At 43.7% G+C, this 15,843-nt stretch overlaps 1 protein-coding gene across 2 annotated transcripts; it reads left to right on the top strand.

Annotated features, from left to right (window-relative positions):
- The first annotated feature begins 308 nt into the window (after positions 1–308).
- On the top strand, positions 309–15,805 carry spata13 (spermatogenesis associated 13). Of its 2 annotated transcripts, none has more exons than XM_082545563.1 (13): positions 309–989; positions 5,616–7,148; positions 8,899–9,360; positions 10,345–10,489; positions 11,447–11,574; positions 11,858–12,037; positions 12,564–12,743; positions 13,225–13,404; positions 13,488–13,723; positions 14,126–14,255; positions 14,369–14,744; positions 14,894–14,968; positions 15,099–15,805. In XM_082545563.1, the coding sequence occupies exons 1-13, from the start codon at positions 981–983 to the stop codon at positions 15,290–15,292; spliced, it is 3,828 nt and encodes a 1,275-aa protein (XP_082401689.1). In that variant the 5' UTR covers positions 309–980; the 3' UTR covers positions 15,293–15,805. The 2 variants fall into 2 exon arrangements, with proteins under 2 accessions (XP_082401689.1, XP_082401690.1); XM_082545564.1 differs by lacking the exon at positions 309–989 and adding an exon at positions 3,099–3,327.
- The last annotated feature ends 38 nt before the right edge of the window (positions 15,806–15,843 follow it).

Genomic DNA, 15,843 nt, shown 5'->3' with positions numbered 1-15,843 from the left:
TTTAGGACATGAAATTCTGCTGACATGTGAGCATTGATCACATGAAAACAAACAGTGATATTAAACACTGTACAAAGGTTGACTGAGCTCTGTGTTATTTCTGTAACCTGTTTACTCTCTCAGAACAAAGGGGAGCGACAATCACTCAGTCCCTTCTTTTTTCTTCTTCTGGTATTTTGGGATGGGCTCGGTACAGAAATATCTGTGACAATAATTGCTTGGCATGACACGAGGAAGACAGTTCAACACCAACTGGAAGGCCGAGTCTTTTTTTAGTCGTCGGAGAGACGCTGGAACTAGGTGAAGCATTTTCTTCTGTGTTCTAACTTCATTGAAGAGCCTTGGAATGGGCGTGGTTTGCGGTGGTGACGACTTACTGAATTGCGATTGGCTCCAAACCAAAATGGTCGCCCTGTGGTCAACCACTAACCTCGAGCTTAACCTCGCGATGGCCCCGCCCCTTGTAACAGCACAGCAACAAGTGCATTAGTGATGCTCGCCAGCACGATCCTCCAAGAGAGTCCACTTTTAACTTGGAGTCACCAGCGACATTAGGAGTGTCCCATGAGTTAGGTCGGGAGAAATTTCATGATTCAGTGTTTATCATCGCAGTCGCTTGCACACCAACGAGTTTTGCCGGTTGGTGAAAGCGAAATAAGAAACCACAGAGCTTGCGCAATTCACAAGTTTTATCAGTGGAGCCGTGCTTGAGCTAGCTTAAGGTGCTAGCTCAAGGAGTCAGCCAGCCATTTGTCTCAGTATGTTGCGGGGGGTGACTAGTTAACGGAGGTAGCTGCCATACTATTTTTTTTCTCTCAATTATTTGTGAGCGATATGTTTTTGCGAGGGGAGCGAGAGAGCGACACAGCGAGCGCCTGGAGGTCCGAGAGACTGCTCCGACACCATGGATAAATAACTACAACAGCTGCTCCGTTGATGTGCGTGAGAGAGAAAAGGTCAGGAGGACAACATCAGCGACTATGAGCAGGGTGAGCAGAAGTTTTGGTACTCTTCATTTTAATAATTGATTTTAGAAGTTTGGTTTTGGGTTACAGCTGCAGTGATTTTTCTTTTTTCGTTTACCTTCTCTGTTGTGCTACCAGTTGAAATGGGACCGGGGTGCGGGGGATATTGTGGTGCATTACAGCCGTGGTTGTTATAGTGATGTGGGAGATGCCAGGCTGTGCAGGGAGTTGGTGAAGGAGGAGGAAGAGGAGGGGGGAGTTGGAGGGCCAGCAACTACAAAGAGCCGAAGAAAGTTAATTAATGCAGAAATAAATAAGCAGTTAGGCCCCTAGTTCTTTATGAGCTTAGAAAAAGTGCTCGATGTAATCCCCTTTCGTGACTCCCTGTTTTCCAGATTCTGCTGCGGATCTAACTGAGCTACACTGAGCCGCAGGAGAGTTTACTCCAATTTAATGAACTTGGGTCCCACACAGACACTTGTAGAGGTGAAATCAGGCGCAGGCCAGAGTCCTCTGATTTATTGTGGGCCTGAACAGTAATTTTACAGCAGAGCCAAATGACTACAATATAATTTTACTGTAGTCCGCTTTCTCTTCCAGATCTCATGACACATAAAATACAACGCCTACAACTCATCTTTCTGTAGTTTAAAAAAGCTTATTACATTTTTACATTTCTGTTTTCATTTAATGGTCCAGCCTTGTGGTTTGCGGTGCTGTCAGGTTACACTGCTGGCCCTTGAAACCAGGCTCAGTGGTGTTTTGTCTTCACTGAGCCTTTTACACTGTGTGGTATTAGATTTCTGGCAGTCTGTGTCTATGACAGTCCTCACTTGATCAGGTGAGTAAGTGGCTGCCTGTGTGAGAGTGGTGACACTCCCTGCTTTGGCGTCCACCTGTACTTCCCACGCTCTGTGAAAAGGGGCGTGGTTTCTTCTTCAATTCTCCTCCATATGACCTGATCAAAAATGAGGAACTGGGTCACAGATGTATGCAAGACTTTAACCTTTAAATTGAACTCATAGATTAAATTCAGCTGATCCAGGCATGAGCTTTTGTGTATTTCGTAATCACATCAAATACTAAAGATTTACAGTGTTGTGTCCCTGCGCCATGCAATCCTGGGGGGCATTTACAGGCTTTAGATGTCGCTCAGTCAATGCCGAGTCACCTGGTGATCTTCCTTATCGGCCTATAGATGAAACCAGTTCTGAACACAGAGTGGTAGAGCTGCTCTAATCAGATTATGCCTGGAATGGAAAAGAAACAAGCTATACCCACTCCCACATCTATACACTGATCCCAAACACAGTAGACTTCCTTCTGAGTCCATTTGCTGAAGCTTTTCTTTTCAGCTTGAAAGCAGAATAAAAGTCCAGGTCACAAGCATAAAAAGGACTTTACTATATAGACACATACAGAATATTGTCAAGAGTTGCTTAATCTTGCAAAAATCCTTTCGCAACAAGAGAAAGACAAATATATTGAACTCTTTCCTCTTGCACTCGACATATGCTCAGCTTACGTTTCACAAAACCCCATTTACGCACACCAATTTAGCTAATCAGCCAGTCTGTTCAGTCCAGAGGAATACAGTCTTCTCTTCCTCACAGCTTTTTTTCCATTGAGGCAAATGGAAGACTAGTAAAGTGACATTGCTGCAGGGTGATGTCTGTCTCAGGGTTAAGCCGGAGAGAAGAAAATGAAAAATCAGACTTTCCCTTGATACCGTCTGTCTGGTGGTCTTTCAGTTTAATGCTGACTTCATTTTGTCTTCTTAATAAGTTTTAGCTTAGCCAAGGGGGGGGGGGGGCATACCTCTGCAGAGGTGAACTGTGGGCAGAAAGTCTCTTACGCTTGTTTCTTGTAAATACTTACATAACCGACGGCTGGAGATTTCCAGCCAAACAGGAAGGGAGTCAGTCATTTCAATGCTTTTCTCCGTGCTCTATGTGTATATGTGCTGCAGTATCCAAGCTTATGCACAAAGGCCATACATTACAGGAGAGGATCCTCACGTACGTGTGTGTGTGTTTTTTGTTTGGTTTTTTTTGTGTTTTTTTGGGGGGGGGGGGGGTTTAAGTGCATTTTTGCTTGTGCCCATGTATGGATGTTTGTGTTTATGCATGTGGATGCATGTTCATCCTGGGAGTCTAATCTGAAACTGGATCCAGCTGGCCGCCTTTCGTGGTAGTGAGGAGGGGGAGATCCTCCCTCAGCTCCTAATTAACTCTGGACCAGGGCCCCAGTGTGCCGCTCCCATCCACAGATTAGCAAGAGGAAGCTGGAGAAAAGCGGTGGTTCTGGTACTCGGGCAGCATGACCAAGTTTGTGGTTGTGAAAGTGATTTATTAGCGCATACGTAAGTACTGCTTGTCTGGTTGTTCTGACATGCTTATGAGCTCGAGGAGTGTATTTACTGGCAGGATTTGTTGTTTCGATATTTCCTCTAACTTAAAAGGAAAGATAAAGCATGAGTCAAAGACTTGTTAAAGCTGAGAAAAAATGTGTTTGGAGGTGCGTATCAAACCTTTTCATAGAAAATGTAATGTATTAACGCAAAATAAAAAGCATAAATATAGAAAGCAATATGTGATGGATGTATGGATGCCCTAAAACACCCTAAAGAAATTTAGAATATTAATGTGACAAAACTGCAGCAAAGTTTAGTAAGTCCGATTGAAATTTAATGTCAGCTATTAATTGATTATGAAAATAGCCTGTTATATATTTCCCCTGTAACATGCTGCTTTCAGCTGCTTCCTTATTCCCAAGGGGTCCCGACGGCAGGTAGCGCCGCATGTTTGTTTTGGCAGAGGATCCTCTTCCTGTTGCAACCTCAAAAGTGTGGATTGCTATTGGGTGTTAAATATATATCCACATCAAAGCTAACATTGTTATCTTGATGCATGCAGCAAAAGTCATGGTTACTGTAGATTTACTGCAATGTAAAAGCATCTTGCACACACGCTGTTGATGATTAAAGCCTGTTTTGCCAGCATGTGAAACAGTAGCCACCTGTGTCAGCTTGACTCTGACTAATGCCACTGCCAAGCATTAGGCGACGCCAACTGGCCTGTGACAGTTGGTGTCCTACTGCAGGAAGAAGGCGTAAAGGTACTAAAGGATAGGGCATTTGTTAGAACTGCTGATAGCATGAGGTGAGTATTCCAAACAAAAACAAGCTGCAGAGGCTGAAGACATTCCTTCCCTATCTCCTATCTTTCTGCTTGGAAAGTAGATGGAATAATCGATCTTGTCTGTTTTTTGGGAGGGGGGGGGGGGGGGGTCCACTTTGGTGCTCTGCGTGATTCCTCAGTGGCTGTGGAGGAGAAAGCACAAGAAGACAATTCAGCAATAGTTTGAAAGCAGCGCATTGTTTAGGATTGTGTGTGTGTGTGTGGGGGGGTGTTTACTGTCTGTCAGCAGCGGTGCTTGGCAGCGGTGGCTCTGTGTTTACATAAGTGTTCATAGCGATGAAGCAAGCTGGTTGAAGTGACAGCAGATTCCACTGAGGGGTTGACGGAGAAAGCTCATCTGCTCTTAACGTTGCACGCAGCCAGGGAGTTTGGGAGCATTCCAGGATCCCTGCAACAAAAACTGAAGGCAGTGCTCTCTTCAAACCATAAAAGACTGTCTTCATCCTGTTAAGAGTAATTCATGTTGGCTATTTTTGACATTTTCCTCTGTTTAAATAGTTTTAGTGTAACGAATGTAAAACAATAAAGCATGCATACGAGCTCTCCTAAGCAAAATACATGAACTGACTATAATGAGTATATTTTTGTAGATTTTATATTTGATGAATAACTATCTGTGTATGTTAACAGCTACATAAATTGGTTCTTTTCAACTGTAATTAAACTTTCCTTGGTCTCAGTGTATAACCAGTTGTTATAATTGGTTATTTATTAGTTTATAATATCATTGTATGTCATCCTAGCTCCTTACATAGAAATCAAGATCAGGTCTATATATACATTTTTAATCTATGGACATTAAAAATGAAGAAAATTGTGCTGTAAAATCATTATTTATTTGTGACTGAAAAGAATACTAAACATTTGCATTTTTTTAAATAAAATGGAGACTTCTATATTTTATGTATGAAATATTTCAGAGTTCAGCTATAGATTTAGTATGATGTGCTATGAGGTGAAAAGTGTCACTGATTTGAAGACCATACAGCCTTCACCATCACCTCATCTTCTATGCATTCGGGAGAAAACTGGGCAATTTATTGCATTAATCACAATGGATTAGCAGGCTTCATTGCTTAGTCACGCTCACAAAGCCCCACTTCAAAGCCTCAGCTGCATTAGCCTCTGTCCTGAATCACACACATGTAAAGCTGAACTTGGCACCACCCCCAGCCTGGGCCTCAGTTTGCCTTGGACATTGAAATACAGCATCAAGGACAAATACATGAGGCATGCTCAGTAAAATCTCACACTCCTAATGATTCACTTCCTCTATTCTTAGGCAAAAACACAGATGATACACAGCTTTAGAATGTATTCAGGTGACAGTCTTTTCATTTTATTTGAGCTGATCAAACTTAATTTGATTATTAATTGTATTTTTTTTTCTTGTGAACTTTGAAAAGCACTGAAAAATGGAAAGATTTTTAAATTAACCTCTGTTTTGCAGGCAGGACAAAAGGACAGGGTCTTGTCTGCAAGCGAAGACCCTCTCTCACAACTCCACAATACAAAAACTGACCCACTGATCCGGAGCAGACCCCTCAGTGATATATATCCATCCCAGAACCACGCTGAAAGAAGTGCAGTCCCATACCTGCTGTCTGGATATGGTGCCCAGGTGCAACCAATGAGTGCTGGTCTTCACTCTGATGAGAGCAAACTGAATGTTATCAACTCCTCTGCTTGGTCCAGCTCAGTTTCATGTCAGCCTGAAGGAAAGCCCTACTCCTCAAGAATTATGAGGCTTTTTTCTAACTCAAGGAAGGGCACCGTCACTGCTCAAAGTCCAAATGCAGATGATCCGACCTCGGCCCAAGGCAGCGGACTTTCAGGCATAGGTGTTGTGGACTCCTTCAAAAAACTGCGGTCGTCTGTGCTTCAGGGTATTCAGACCAGAGGGGCATCCAACCTTGATGGAGATAATCCTTCGTTGCCCAATCAGGAAAGGGCTAATGGCACAGTTGTAAATAATTCTAATCTGTGTGTAGCGGATCTAGCAAATCATTCAAAGAGCTCTGAAGGATATACTGTTTCTAAGGGAAGTTTTACAGGCCAAACATTGGCTTTGTTAAGCCAGTACGGCTCAGATAATGATGACTACGATGAGGAGGATAATTATGGGGATGGTCTTGCGCGCAATTCGCGATTGTCCAGGAGTATCAGGAGAGCGTATGGAGCGGGGCGCATCACTTTATTTGACTCTGGGAATGGGAGAAAAGCAGGAAGCAATGCAAATACCACTCAGAAATCAGATCAGACATCAAAGCTCGATGTTCAAACTGAGAATACAAGTGACAACACAAATGTGAAGGTGCTGAGCAGACTGAGCAAAAGTGCAGAGAACCTCAATCTATTTAGACGTAAAGCGCCATCTCCAGGTCCTCCTTCCCCACAGGAAGACCTCCTGAGGACTAGCATATCAAATGGGACAACAAACATCGAAAGGACCTCTAGCACCTCCTCAGTTGATCTCCGGGGCCAAGGTATTACACGCAAGAAGAGCCCTGTTAAGACTAAGCCACCGATGTTGAAGCTAGTCGGCAGCATGACTGACTTAACTGTGCGACGCAGGCGAAGTCCCTCCCCGAGTTCCACACCTCTATCTCCCATGTCCCCCTCGTGCCGCCTCCATGATGACTACTCTCGTCGTATCCCTTTCCTGCATACCAATGAGCGACAGCGCCGGCCCGTGCTCGTCACGGCTCAGGCCACGTCTGTCGAGCACACTCCTCTGGTCCAGCCCCAGCCTGAACACAACAACAGCCCACAACCCCACCAGGTGATTATCAGCGCCCCTTTCTGGGAGCCCCCCGAGACAACAGAGCAGACTTTACCCGATATCTCTGCTCATTATGAGTCACCGGCTGTAGCCACAACAAGTGATTATAAGCAGATGGTAGAATGCAGTTCATCCCTATTCAGCCAAAGAGAACATTCACAGCAACAAGAGCAGACTGAGGGCATCGCATCACCAAATGAGGTAAGGCTGCAAATCTGAAGTCCAACCTGAAGTAATGTCTTTTTTTGTGTGTGTGTGTGTCTCTTTTCCATGCTCATTAACAGATGTGACACCTTTTAACACGTTGTCGAACAGTAATAATTAGGATGTTATTTTTGTGCAACTCGCCTGTCGATTATTTAGCTGGTTATTGATAAATTAATCTACTGCTCAAGAACAAGCATGTTTCAGATTATTTATCAATTCACAGAAGAGCATGGGGTTCATATCTTTAGGATGACTGTTTGGGTTTAAAGAAGTGCTGAAAGACAGAAGAAAGGTTCGATTTCTTATCATGCAGAACTGAGTGGTGACTTATAGGTGCCAGCTGAACGACTTTGACCCTTGTCTTGGGAAGTGAAATATTACTTCTCCCACTTTAGAGCGATCTTTGAATCTGGCAGGATTCCAGCAAATTGAGATAAGTACTTGTGTTGACGTGAGGCTTGTCAGTAGGATGCACGTATGCTAAAAGGAAACGAATGAGAGAGAGGTTTATCCTGTCCAAAGTCCCCTTGAGTGTCAAATAAATAACGCCATCGATTCACATTGCTTTTTTTCTGTCAGTTCTGACTGCGCACTTCTGATGCTGTGGAGTCACATGGTGAAGTCAGCTGTTCCATGCTGACGGGCACGCCGAAGGAGCTCAGAGAGTTAATGATTAGGCTTTGTTTATGATTAGTGGCCCTTGCGCAAAGCAGCAAGTCCTGTTGCTGTGGGAGGGTTGGAGGCTATGAGTCCGTACAGCCCTCATTTCTCCCCCTTTCCTCTAGATGCAGCCCAGCGGAGCAAAGTCCAACGCCATGAGCACTGGGCCTGGAACAGCAAGCAGCACCATCAAGTAGACAGGGACCATTAAGAGATGATTTTAGCAAGATGACTTTTAGCCTATGGATGACATTTTCTCCTGAAAGATGAACAGGAAAAACAGATTTGTTTACATCAGACATCGAGCGGCTGTTACTGGCTTGAAAAACCTAAGGACTTAAGTTTTTAAGGACTTGGCCTTGGGACCACAAGCCAGCCTGTGTGTTAGTCTGCGTTTCACAATGGTGCTAGCCTACTGTGTGCCCTTCCAGTGTATTTGCCGGGGTCCGGACCCAGATCGAGAAAAGCAGGAGGTGAGATTTGGAGAAATAACTTCGCCGTGGGTAACTCTTACCCAATAATGGACTCTTAAATATATAATACCTGCTCAGATGCATGCAGTGTGGTAACATCTATTTGTTCGTATTGTTGCAATTTCTGCTGCAGTTTTTGTTTGAATATGATAAGCCCTGGTTTGATTGTGTTCAGTATTTTGAGCCTCTTACTGCGTCAACAAGAGTCCTTTCACTTGATAAAAAATGTTTCTCACGAGATAAAGCTTTGAAACACCTTTGCTCTGATTCCAAGAAAGCTCTTTCTGCATTTAACTCTAATGGTTTTTAATTTTACTCTCTAATGTAGTGGTTTACACATTCATCTAACAAGCAACGGGTTCCTAATTTGATCTTGGGATGGCCGAAAAAATTTTTGGCCCTTCAGGAAAGGCGATTTAAAAACTGCGAAATCAAACATGAGGAGCTACCCGTGATGGCGACCCTCTTCTGTGAATAAAGGAGCAGCTGAAAGTAGCTTGTTCTGTTTCTGATTAACAGATGTTCTTCCTAGTAGATAATTGTTCTCCAGTGCAGGTTGGAGGACAAGGGAAAGTCAGTTTAGTTTCCAACTTTTTGCTTTGATCTCACAGGTGACGTCAGACCACCAAGGACAAGAAGCTCTTTTTCAAACGGAGGAGCTCTCCCCGTCAACCAGCAGCACACCTATCTCTCCATCATCCGCCTCAGAGTCACCCATATCCCCCACATCTCCCACAGATGAAGCCACACCTACCACGGAAACATCCTCTGTCAAGTCCAGACAAAAAAGGGGGCGCCCGAGACCACGGCCCATTTCTGACTATGGACAGCTGCTTTCCAGGAAACATTCCATCCCCGAGGAAGTCGGAGAGCTTCTTTCTGAGGAAAGGAGTGCAAATCCACTGCAGCGTAAAGACGGCACTGGTAATGATGCATACATGAACGGAGAGAGCCCTGAAAGCTGCAGCATGAATGGGGACATTCAGGCCAGGAGGCAGCGGCCCATCTCTGTGATAGGACCAGTGGATCTGTTCCCTCCTGATGCTGAGCTGAAGGAAGACAACCTTCCCACTGTAAGCTTTTACAGGTTTTATACATTTTGTGCAAAAGTCCTCAAACTTTAGTTGTTTTCATTAGTTATAGATCTTTCTTTGACTCTTTCTTAAAAATTGTTGTTACTCTGTCCAGTTAAAGTAAAAGCAAGACCTGATTTGAATTTGGTCGTTATTGATTGAAAGTCAAAGTAAAGTCGGACCATTTGGACAATTGGATGTCCTCTACTGTGTCACAGTAGCAACCCATGAACTTGAACTTGATCTTGGGGAAGAAAACAAAGTGAGGCAAATCTGACACTTAAGACAAGTAGTGAGCAAAATCATTGCTCAGGTATCTGATTAAATTGTCAAATTTCTGGGTGTGTTCAAAAAGCTAAGCAGAATCAGATCACCGTTGAATCTTCTAAATGGCATCCTAAAAATAAACAGTGGTACGTACAACAGAACCGTGTTGATAGTCTGACCCTAGATGAAGAATTCATAGATCACATCTCTTTGAAAGTTGGAAGAAGAAATCACTAACAAAGTTGCAGATCTGTTCCCAATCTGGTTCACCAGCTTCAAGCTTGTCTGTCTTCCTGTAGAAGTTTAACGTCTATGGTAAAATTGCAAAGGCACACAAGCAATTTTTAGTGGGCAGAATTGGTAAATATTGTGGTTTGGTATGTTTCTTTTATTTTCCAGCTGTAAAGTCTTTGAATTAATTGTGGGAGAAGGCTGGCAAAATAAATAAACACTTATATCAGGCATAATAAAACAAAACCACATCACCCGCATTCTCCAGTTTGATATATTGTCATGCTTCAAAGAGTCTTTATACATAAAGACTCTTTTTTTTTGGATCTCAACCAAATGCACACAGGCTTCGCTTCTTTTTGTAATACTTAAAGCACTCAGAGAATATGGGGGAGAATAAATAGCAGCTGATGATTATATTTGCACACAGTATTGTCTGTTAGTTCTGTGTGACAATTTTCTTTTTCATTTTCGCCCTCTCTGCAGGCGTTGTCGCGACCACCAATCCCTTCCCATCAGGTGCCCCCTTACAGAGGAGTGTCTGCCAGGTTTCGACCCTCCGCTCTCTCCCAGAGTACCCCCATCGGACTGGACCGCGTAGGCCGCCGTAGACTCCACAGGGTGCTCAGCGGTGAGAGCTGTTTTGTGCTAATGTAACACAAAGTTGGTGGTGTTCAAACATTGCAGCTGCTGCACCATTAAGGTAGAGCAAACGCACCTTAAAGCCTGTTGAACAGTTTAAAGGAAACCCCTCGTTTTCATTTAGCTACCTCTGAGCATAATGACTGTATGAAGCTGTACTTAATAAGTTTACCATCACTTAAGTGATATCAATAAATCACAAGATAATCCAGTCTTGTTTCTTTCAGTTAAGAAATGGAGCAAAATCAAACGTATAGAGTCAGCCAGTGACTTTTAATGAAAGTTTTCCCAGACATAGATTAAGCCTCGTGTCCTAGACAAAGAAAAACAAAAGACATGGACTTAATCCATGTCTGGGAAACTGAGCCTTAGTTCTCCCATCTTTATTACTGAAACTGGTTTGTGCTAACAGTCCTCCCTGGCCTATCTTCTATTTCTGTTTACAACTGCTGAACTGCTAACCAAATTTAGCCAATCATCCTGATTCTTGCATGGCTGTCCCTCCGCTTATATAGCAGAATTGCTGAGATCATAGTCGAGCAGTTGGTCTCTCTTAAATCCAGTAGGGGAGTAACGTATACTGAAAAATGCGTACTTCCTATGAAAGGGTAGATTTTACCCAAGTTCTCAGGCAGTTTTGAGCAATAAGAACTAAATACTGTTCTAATTCTTTTTAATACCTTGGAAACAGAAAACAGCAGAACTTTGCACACCGCTCACAGACTGAACGTGCCCCTGGGGTTGTTTGTGTTTCACAAGAGATTAAACAATTTAGTTTGTGGGACAACTGGAGTGTAGGAATGTCAATAAGTGTGTTGCAGGAAAATGCTGATATGGAGTCAGGCACAAGCTTTCCTGTGTATGTGGCTTCTTTCTGCGTTTGTTGAGAGTTTGCTGAGATTCTTCTGGTCCCTACAGTGTTTTCATCTCTACATACATGTTGCAGATGGTGTTTCAGAGTGCTCTGCCACACTCGATGACAGCGTGAGCGAGGAGGAGGAGGGCAGCTTCGACGAGCTCACTGACGTGACACCCTACCTCCAGCCAGGGGTGGAGCTCTCTGTGCTCAGTGAGGTGAGGTTGAGGGAGGGAATCTTGTCACGTTGCAACACTTGCAAAGATCTCTTCCAAAAATGTGCTTCTAGTTTCTGACGCCGTACTTATCTTGCCACCCTGCTGGCTCACAAACAGCTGTGCACAAATGTTAATGTGCCCATTTCCAAGATGTCTGGCCTCAGTTCAGCAGAACACACAACCAGTGCTTGGTCCACAAGCCTATACATAATCTTACATGTTAGACATGGGTTTGGCCTGCATGTAATTGTATGTTTATCTTATCTGTTTGTGTGCTGCTCAGTGGATAAGCTCTGGCCACGCAGTTTATGCTGAGGCTCTCTGGGACCATGTGACCATGGAGGAGCAGGAGCTGGCCTTCAAGGCTGGAGATGTAATCCGTGTCTTGGAGGCCTCACATAAGGACTGGTGGTGGGGCAGGGGGGCCGACAGAGAGGCCTGGTTCCCCTCCAGCTTTGTGAGGGTAAGTGGACTTCCTGACCTGTGTGTCTGATTTGTGTTTGCTTTCTGGCAGCACAGAAAAGACTTTCAAACTGGCTTAGCTCCAAACAAACCCCAGCAGCCCTCTGAAGAAGGGGCGCGGCTGGTTTCTGTAGTGACCATACTTGATTGACAGTTGAGTGTTAATTAGGCAGGCGGTCACCATGGTGAGGTTCTTTGACAGGCAGGTGAGGATTGCTGTGTAGTTGCTTGTAGCTGAATCAATGTTGGTGAACAGGAGCTGGTTAAACTTGCACATATTGTTACCTAAGTGATGTGGACAGATCTTAGATATAAAAGGTACTTAAACCTCAAAAGACTCTTGTGGCTTAAGTATCTATTGTTGTAATTATGCCACTTTGCATATGAGCTTTAACATTTTATTTTAAGTTTTGCAACTGGAAAAAGAAACCATTGGCTGAATATTTTTTGCGACTTGAAGTTAGGCTTTCTGATCATTCAGATGATGCTCAGGAGGTCCAATTGTGTCGGTGGTGAATGTGTTTCAGGTGCGTGTGAATCAGGAGCACTCGAGTGCTGAAAGTGTGGAGAGTGTAGCAGACCAGGAAGATCCAGCTCCCAGAGACACACACAGCTCTCAGCACAGGCAGCAGATGAGAACCAATGTGGTTCAAGAAATCATGAATACGGAGCGCATCTACATCAAACACCTGAAAGACATTTGTGAGGTAAGGGTTTCAAAGCAAAGCTGGTGGTTCTCAGACTTGTAGCACTCTAGCATACCCTGGCTTCCAAATACAAAAGTTTACCTTCCACCCACCATCCAACAGCTTTCACCACTCAATAACAACAAAGACAAAATGGTCCAAGGTGTCTTGTTTTGTTTTAGATTTTTTCTTTTTTTATGAAATAAAGGACAGCTTGATTGCATCAGCCTCACTCCACACACTGAAAACAGCTGGATTAAACTATGTGCCTCACATTGGCACTTAACTTGATCTAGAGATGATTTACATCTTGAATTCCAGTCAGTGTCAGCAGCATTAGTAATAAGCTTGTTTTCAAGAAATGCAAAATCCCTGATAATCAAACTCATGTTTCCAAGAATTTTAAATTCCACCTTCCAGCACCACCTGTTGGCCAGTATATGAACTGTTGTCATGTCATATTTTCTCTCAGTCCCAAACACTGATGCCGTTTATGTTTCAGGGTTATATCCGCCAGTGCCGGAAACACCCTGACATGTTCACCGAGCTGCAGCTGAAAACCATCTTCAGCAACATAGAAGACATCTACAAGTTTCAGAGGCAGTTCCTCCGAGAACTAGAAAAGAAGTACAACAAGGACCAGCCACACCTCAGTGAAATAGGCTCATGCTTTCTCCAGCAGGTAGTGGCTGCACTTAATGCTGTTAATTAACTATGTTAACTCTGGTCTGAATGATTGATCATCATTTGTCTTTTTATTTTAAGGGGGAAGGCTTCTCCATACTCTACTCGGAGTACTGTAATACTCATCCCGCAGCCTGTGCTGAGCTGCAGCGGCTAATGAAGTTGGGAAAATATAAGCATTTCTTTGAGGCCTGTCGCCTCCTCCAGCAGATGATTGACATCTCTATTGCTGGTTTCTTACTCACACCTGTCCAGAAGATCTGTAAATACCCTCTGCAGCTAGGAGAACTGCTCAAGTACACGCCCAAAGACCACAGGTACTTTCAGGCACTGTTTAAAGACCTGTAGCATGCATTCCATAGTGTCGGCCGTAAACAAACTCCTTCAGTGTTGATTAATATATTCCAGAATAAAATGACTGTGCATCAGCTTACCAGGGATACCTTGGAAAAATCCAGAACCTCTTCTAATAGTTGTTAAACGTTTAACAAAGAGGGCGTCAGATGTTGTCTTTATGGGGGAAGGAGTTAAGTCACTAAATAAATTATGATTATATTTTATTTATTTGTTAGCTTCACTGTTAGCTCTGTCCATCCCACTACTTTACTGATTTCTTACTGTTCCATTAGTGAGATTGAAGCGATGTTTCACTGTTAATGGAAATGTGCTTTTCCATCTGCGGGCCCTGTTTTCACTGCTGTGTTGTTGATTTAATGCAGCGACCACAATGGAGTGAGCGAAGCATACGAGGCTATGAAGAATGTCGCCAGTCTAATCAATGAGAGGAAGAGACGGCTAGAGAGTATCGACACCATTGCTCACTGGCAGGTCGCCATATTGCACTGGGAGGTGAATATGCCCTCTAATCACATTTAATTCTGTTTCTAATTGTTCAGCATAGTGTTGGATGTATGCTGCCTCAAATCTTTTGGCTGAATATATTTGGAAACATGTTGTCCCAGGGACCCGATGTGTTAGAGCGCAGCTCAGAGTTGATCCACTCTGGTGAGCTGACTCGAATTGTCCGGCAAGGCAAAATGCAACAGCGCAGCTTCTTCCTGTTCGACCATCAGCTGGTCTACTGTAAAAAAGACGTGCTGCGCAGAGACCTGCTTCACTACCGTGGACGACTGGATATGGACCAGACTGAGGTGGTGGACGTGCCCGACGGACGGGACGCGGACCTGGGACTGACCCTGAAGAATGCTCTGCGCTTGCGCCACTCCTCCACTCTGGAGTTTATGTGTGCGCTTTGCTGCAGGAAGGCCGAGGACAAGCAGAGGTGGTTACAAGCGTTTGCCAAGGAGAGGCACAGAGTCAAGGAGGACCAGGAGATGGGTGAGTCGAGCCAAATTCCTTTCACTGAGAATACAAGCAGCCACTGTAGAGAGATGTCAAGTGAAAGGTGAACAGGGTAAAAAGATTTCTGAGTAAGTGGGTAGTAAATATTTTGGCCTGAAGATGTGTTTGTGTGTGTGCCTTGGCAGGAATTGATATCAGCGAAGAGCAAAGGAGACGGGCGATTGTTAATGCCAGAAGGGCCAAACAGGGGAAGATCAAAAGTAAGGACAAAATATTTCTTCATTTTAAGCTGCTTTTGACTTTATATTCTAAAAAAAAATAAAGATTTTGTATAATTTGCTTTACGTACTCATTTGTTTTTGTTTTTGTTTTGTTTTTTGCACCTTTTAGATGTTGGTTACTCTGGTTCTGTCCCCCCACACCCCCAAAACTTGCACCAAAACCTTCACCCACTTCACCAGCGTCACATCACCATCCCAACCAGCGTGCCTCAGCAGCAGGTCTTTTCACTGGCTGAACCTCCAAAGCGAAAGCCTCATCACCTGTTGTACAGCATCACCCGCAACGCCTTTTTCAGGAAATGAAGCTTGGCTTCCTTTGTTTCTTTCTCTGCACGTTCAGAGCCAAACCGTCCTGAAGTCTGAAAGAACGCCGTGTTTCTCCTGTAATCCTGTCTGTAAATGTCACGTTTTGTTTTTGTGCCTCGTGTGCGTCATAATGTTTGTGTTGAATGTTGAAACTCAGTGCCTAAAATTTGTAAAAGGGCATGACAAAAGTGTTAAAATACTGACTGTCCATTTTATAGGTGTGTGTGTGTGGAACAATGCTGCTCATTCAGAAAACACCCATCCTGTTATCTCCTATTAATTCCAGCTTAAAGACTTTTTTACTTTAATTATGACAACGATTCATATTCTGCTTTCACATTGATAAACATGGGTTTTGTTATTTTACAAAGGCTGGACCCTTTTTTTTTGTGTGTGTGTGAGTGTGAGTCTGTCAGCTCTGAGCACAAAGCAGCCAGAGAGTAAATTAACTGACACGTTGACCTCCCCCATTAACATTGTGAATAAAAAACTTGTATAAAAATGCCTAAAGAGACTAGTTTGTCGTGCAACTGCTTTCTCGTGATTAC

This window comes from Aulonocara stuartgranti (assembly GCF_965226115.1).
Source record: "Aulonocara stuartgranti genome assembly, chromosome: 9".
Classification (NCBI taxonomy): domain Eukaryota; kingdom Metazoa; phylum Chordata; class Actinopteri; order Cichliformes; family Cichlidae; genus Aulonocara; species Aulonocara stuartgranti.
Note: the sequence above shows the minus strand (reverse complement) of the source record. Positions and strands in the feature narration are given on the sequence as shown.

Coding starts and splice junctions, on each gene's coding strand:
- spata13 (XM_082545563.1), top strand. Junction 7,149..8,898: donor GCATCGCATCACCAAATGAG/GTAAGGCTGCAA, acceptor TTGATCTCACAG/GTGACGTCAGACCACCAAGG. Junction 11,575..11,857: donor AGCTCTCTGTGCTCAGTGAG/GTGAGGTTGAGG, acceptor TGTGCTGCTCAG/TGGATAAGCTCTGGCCACGC.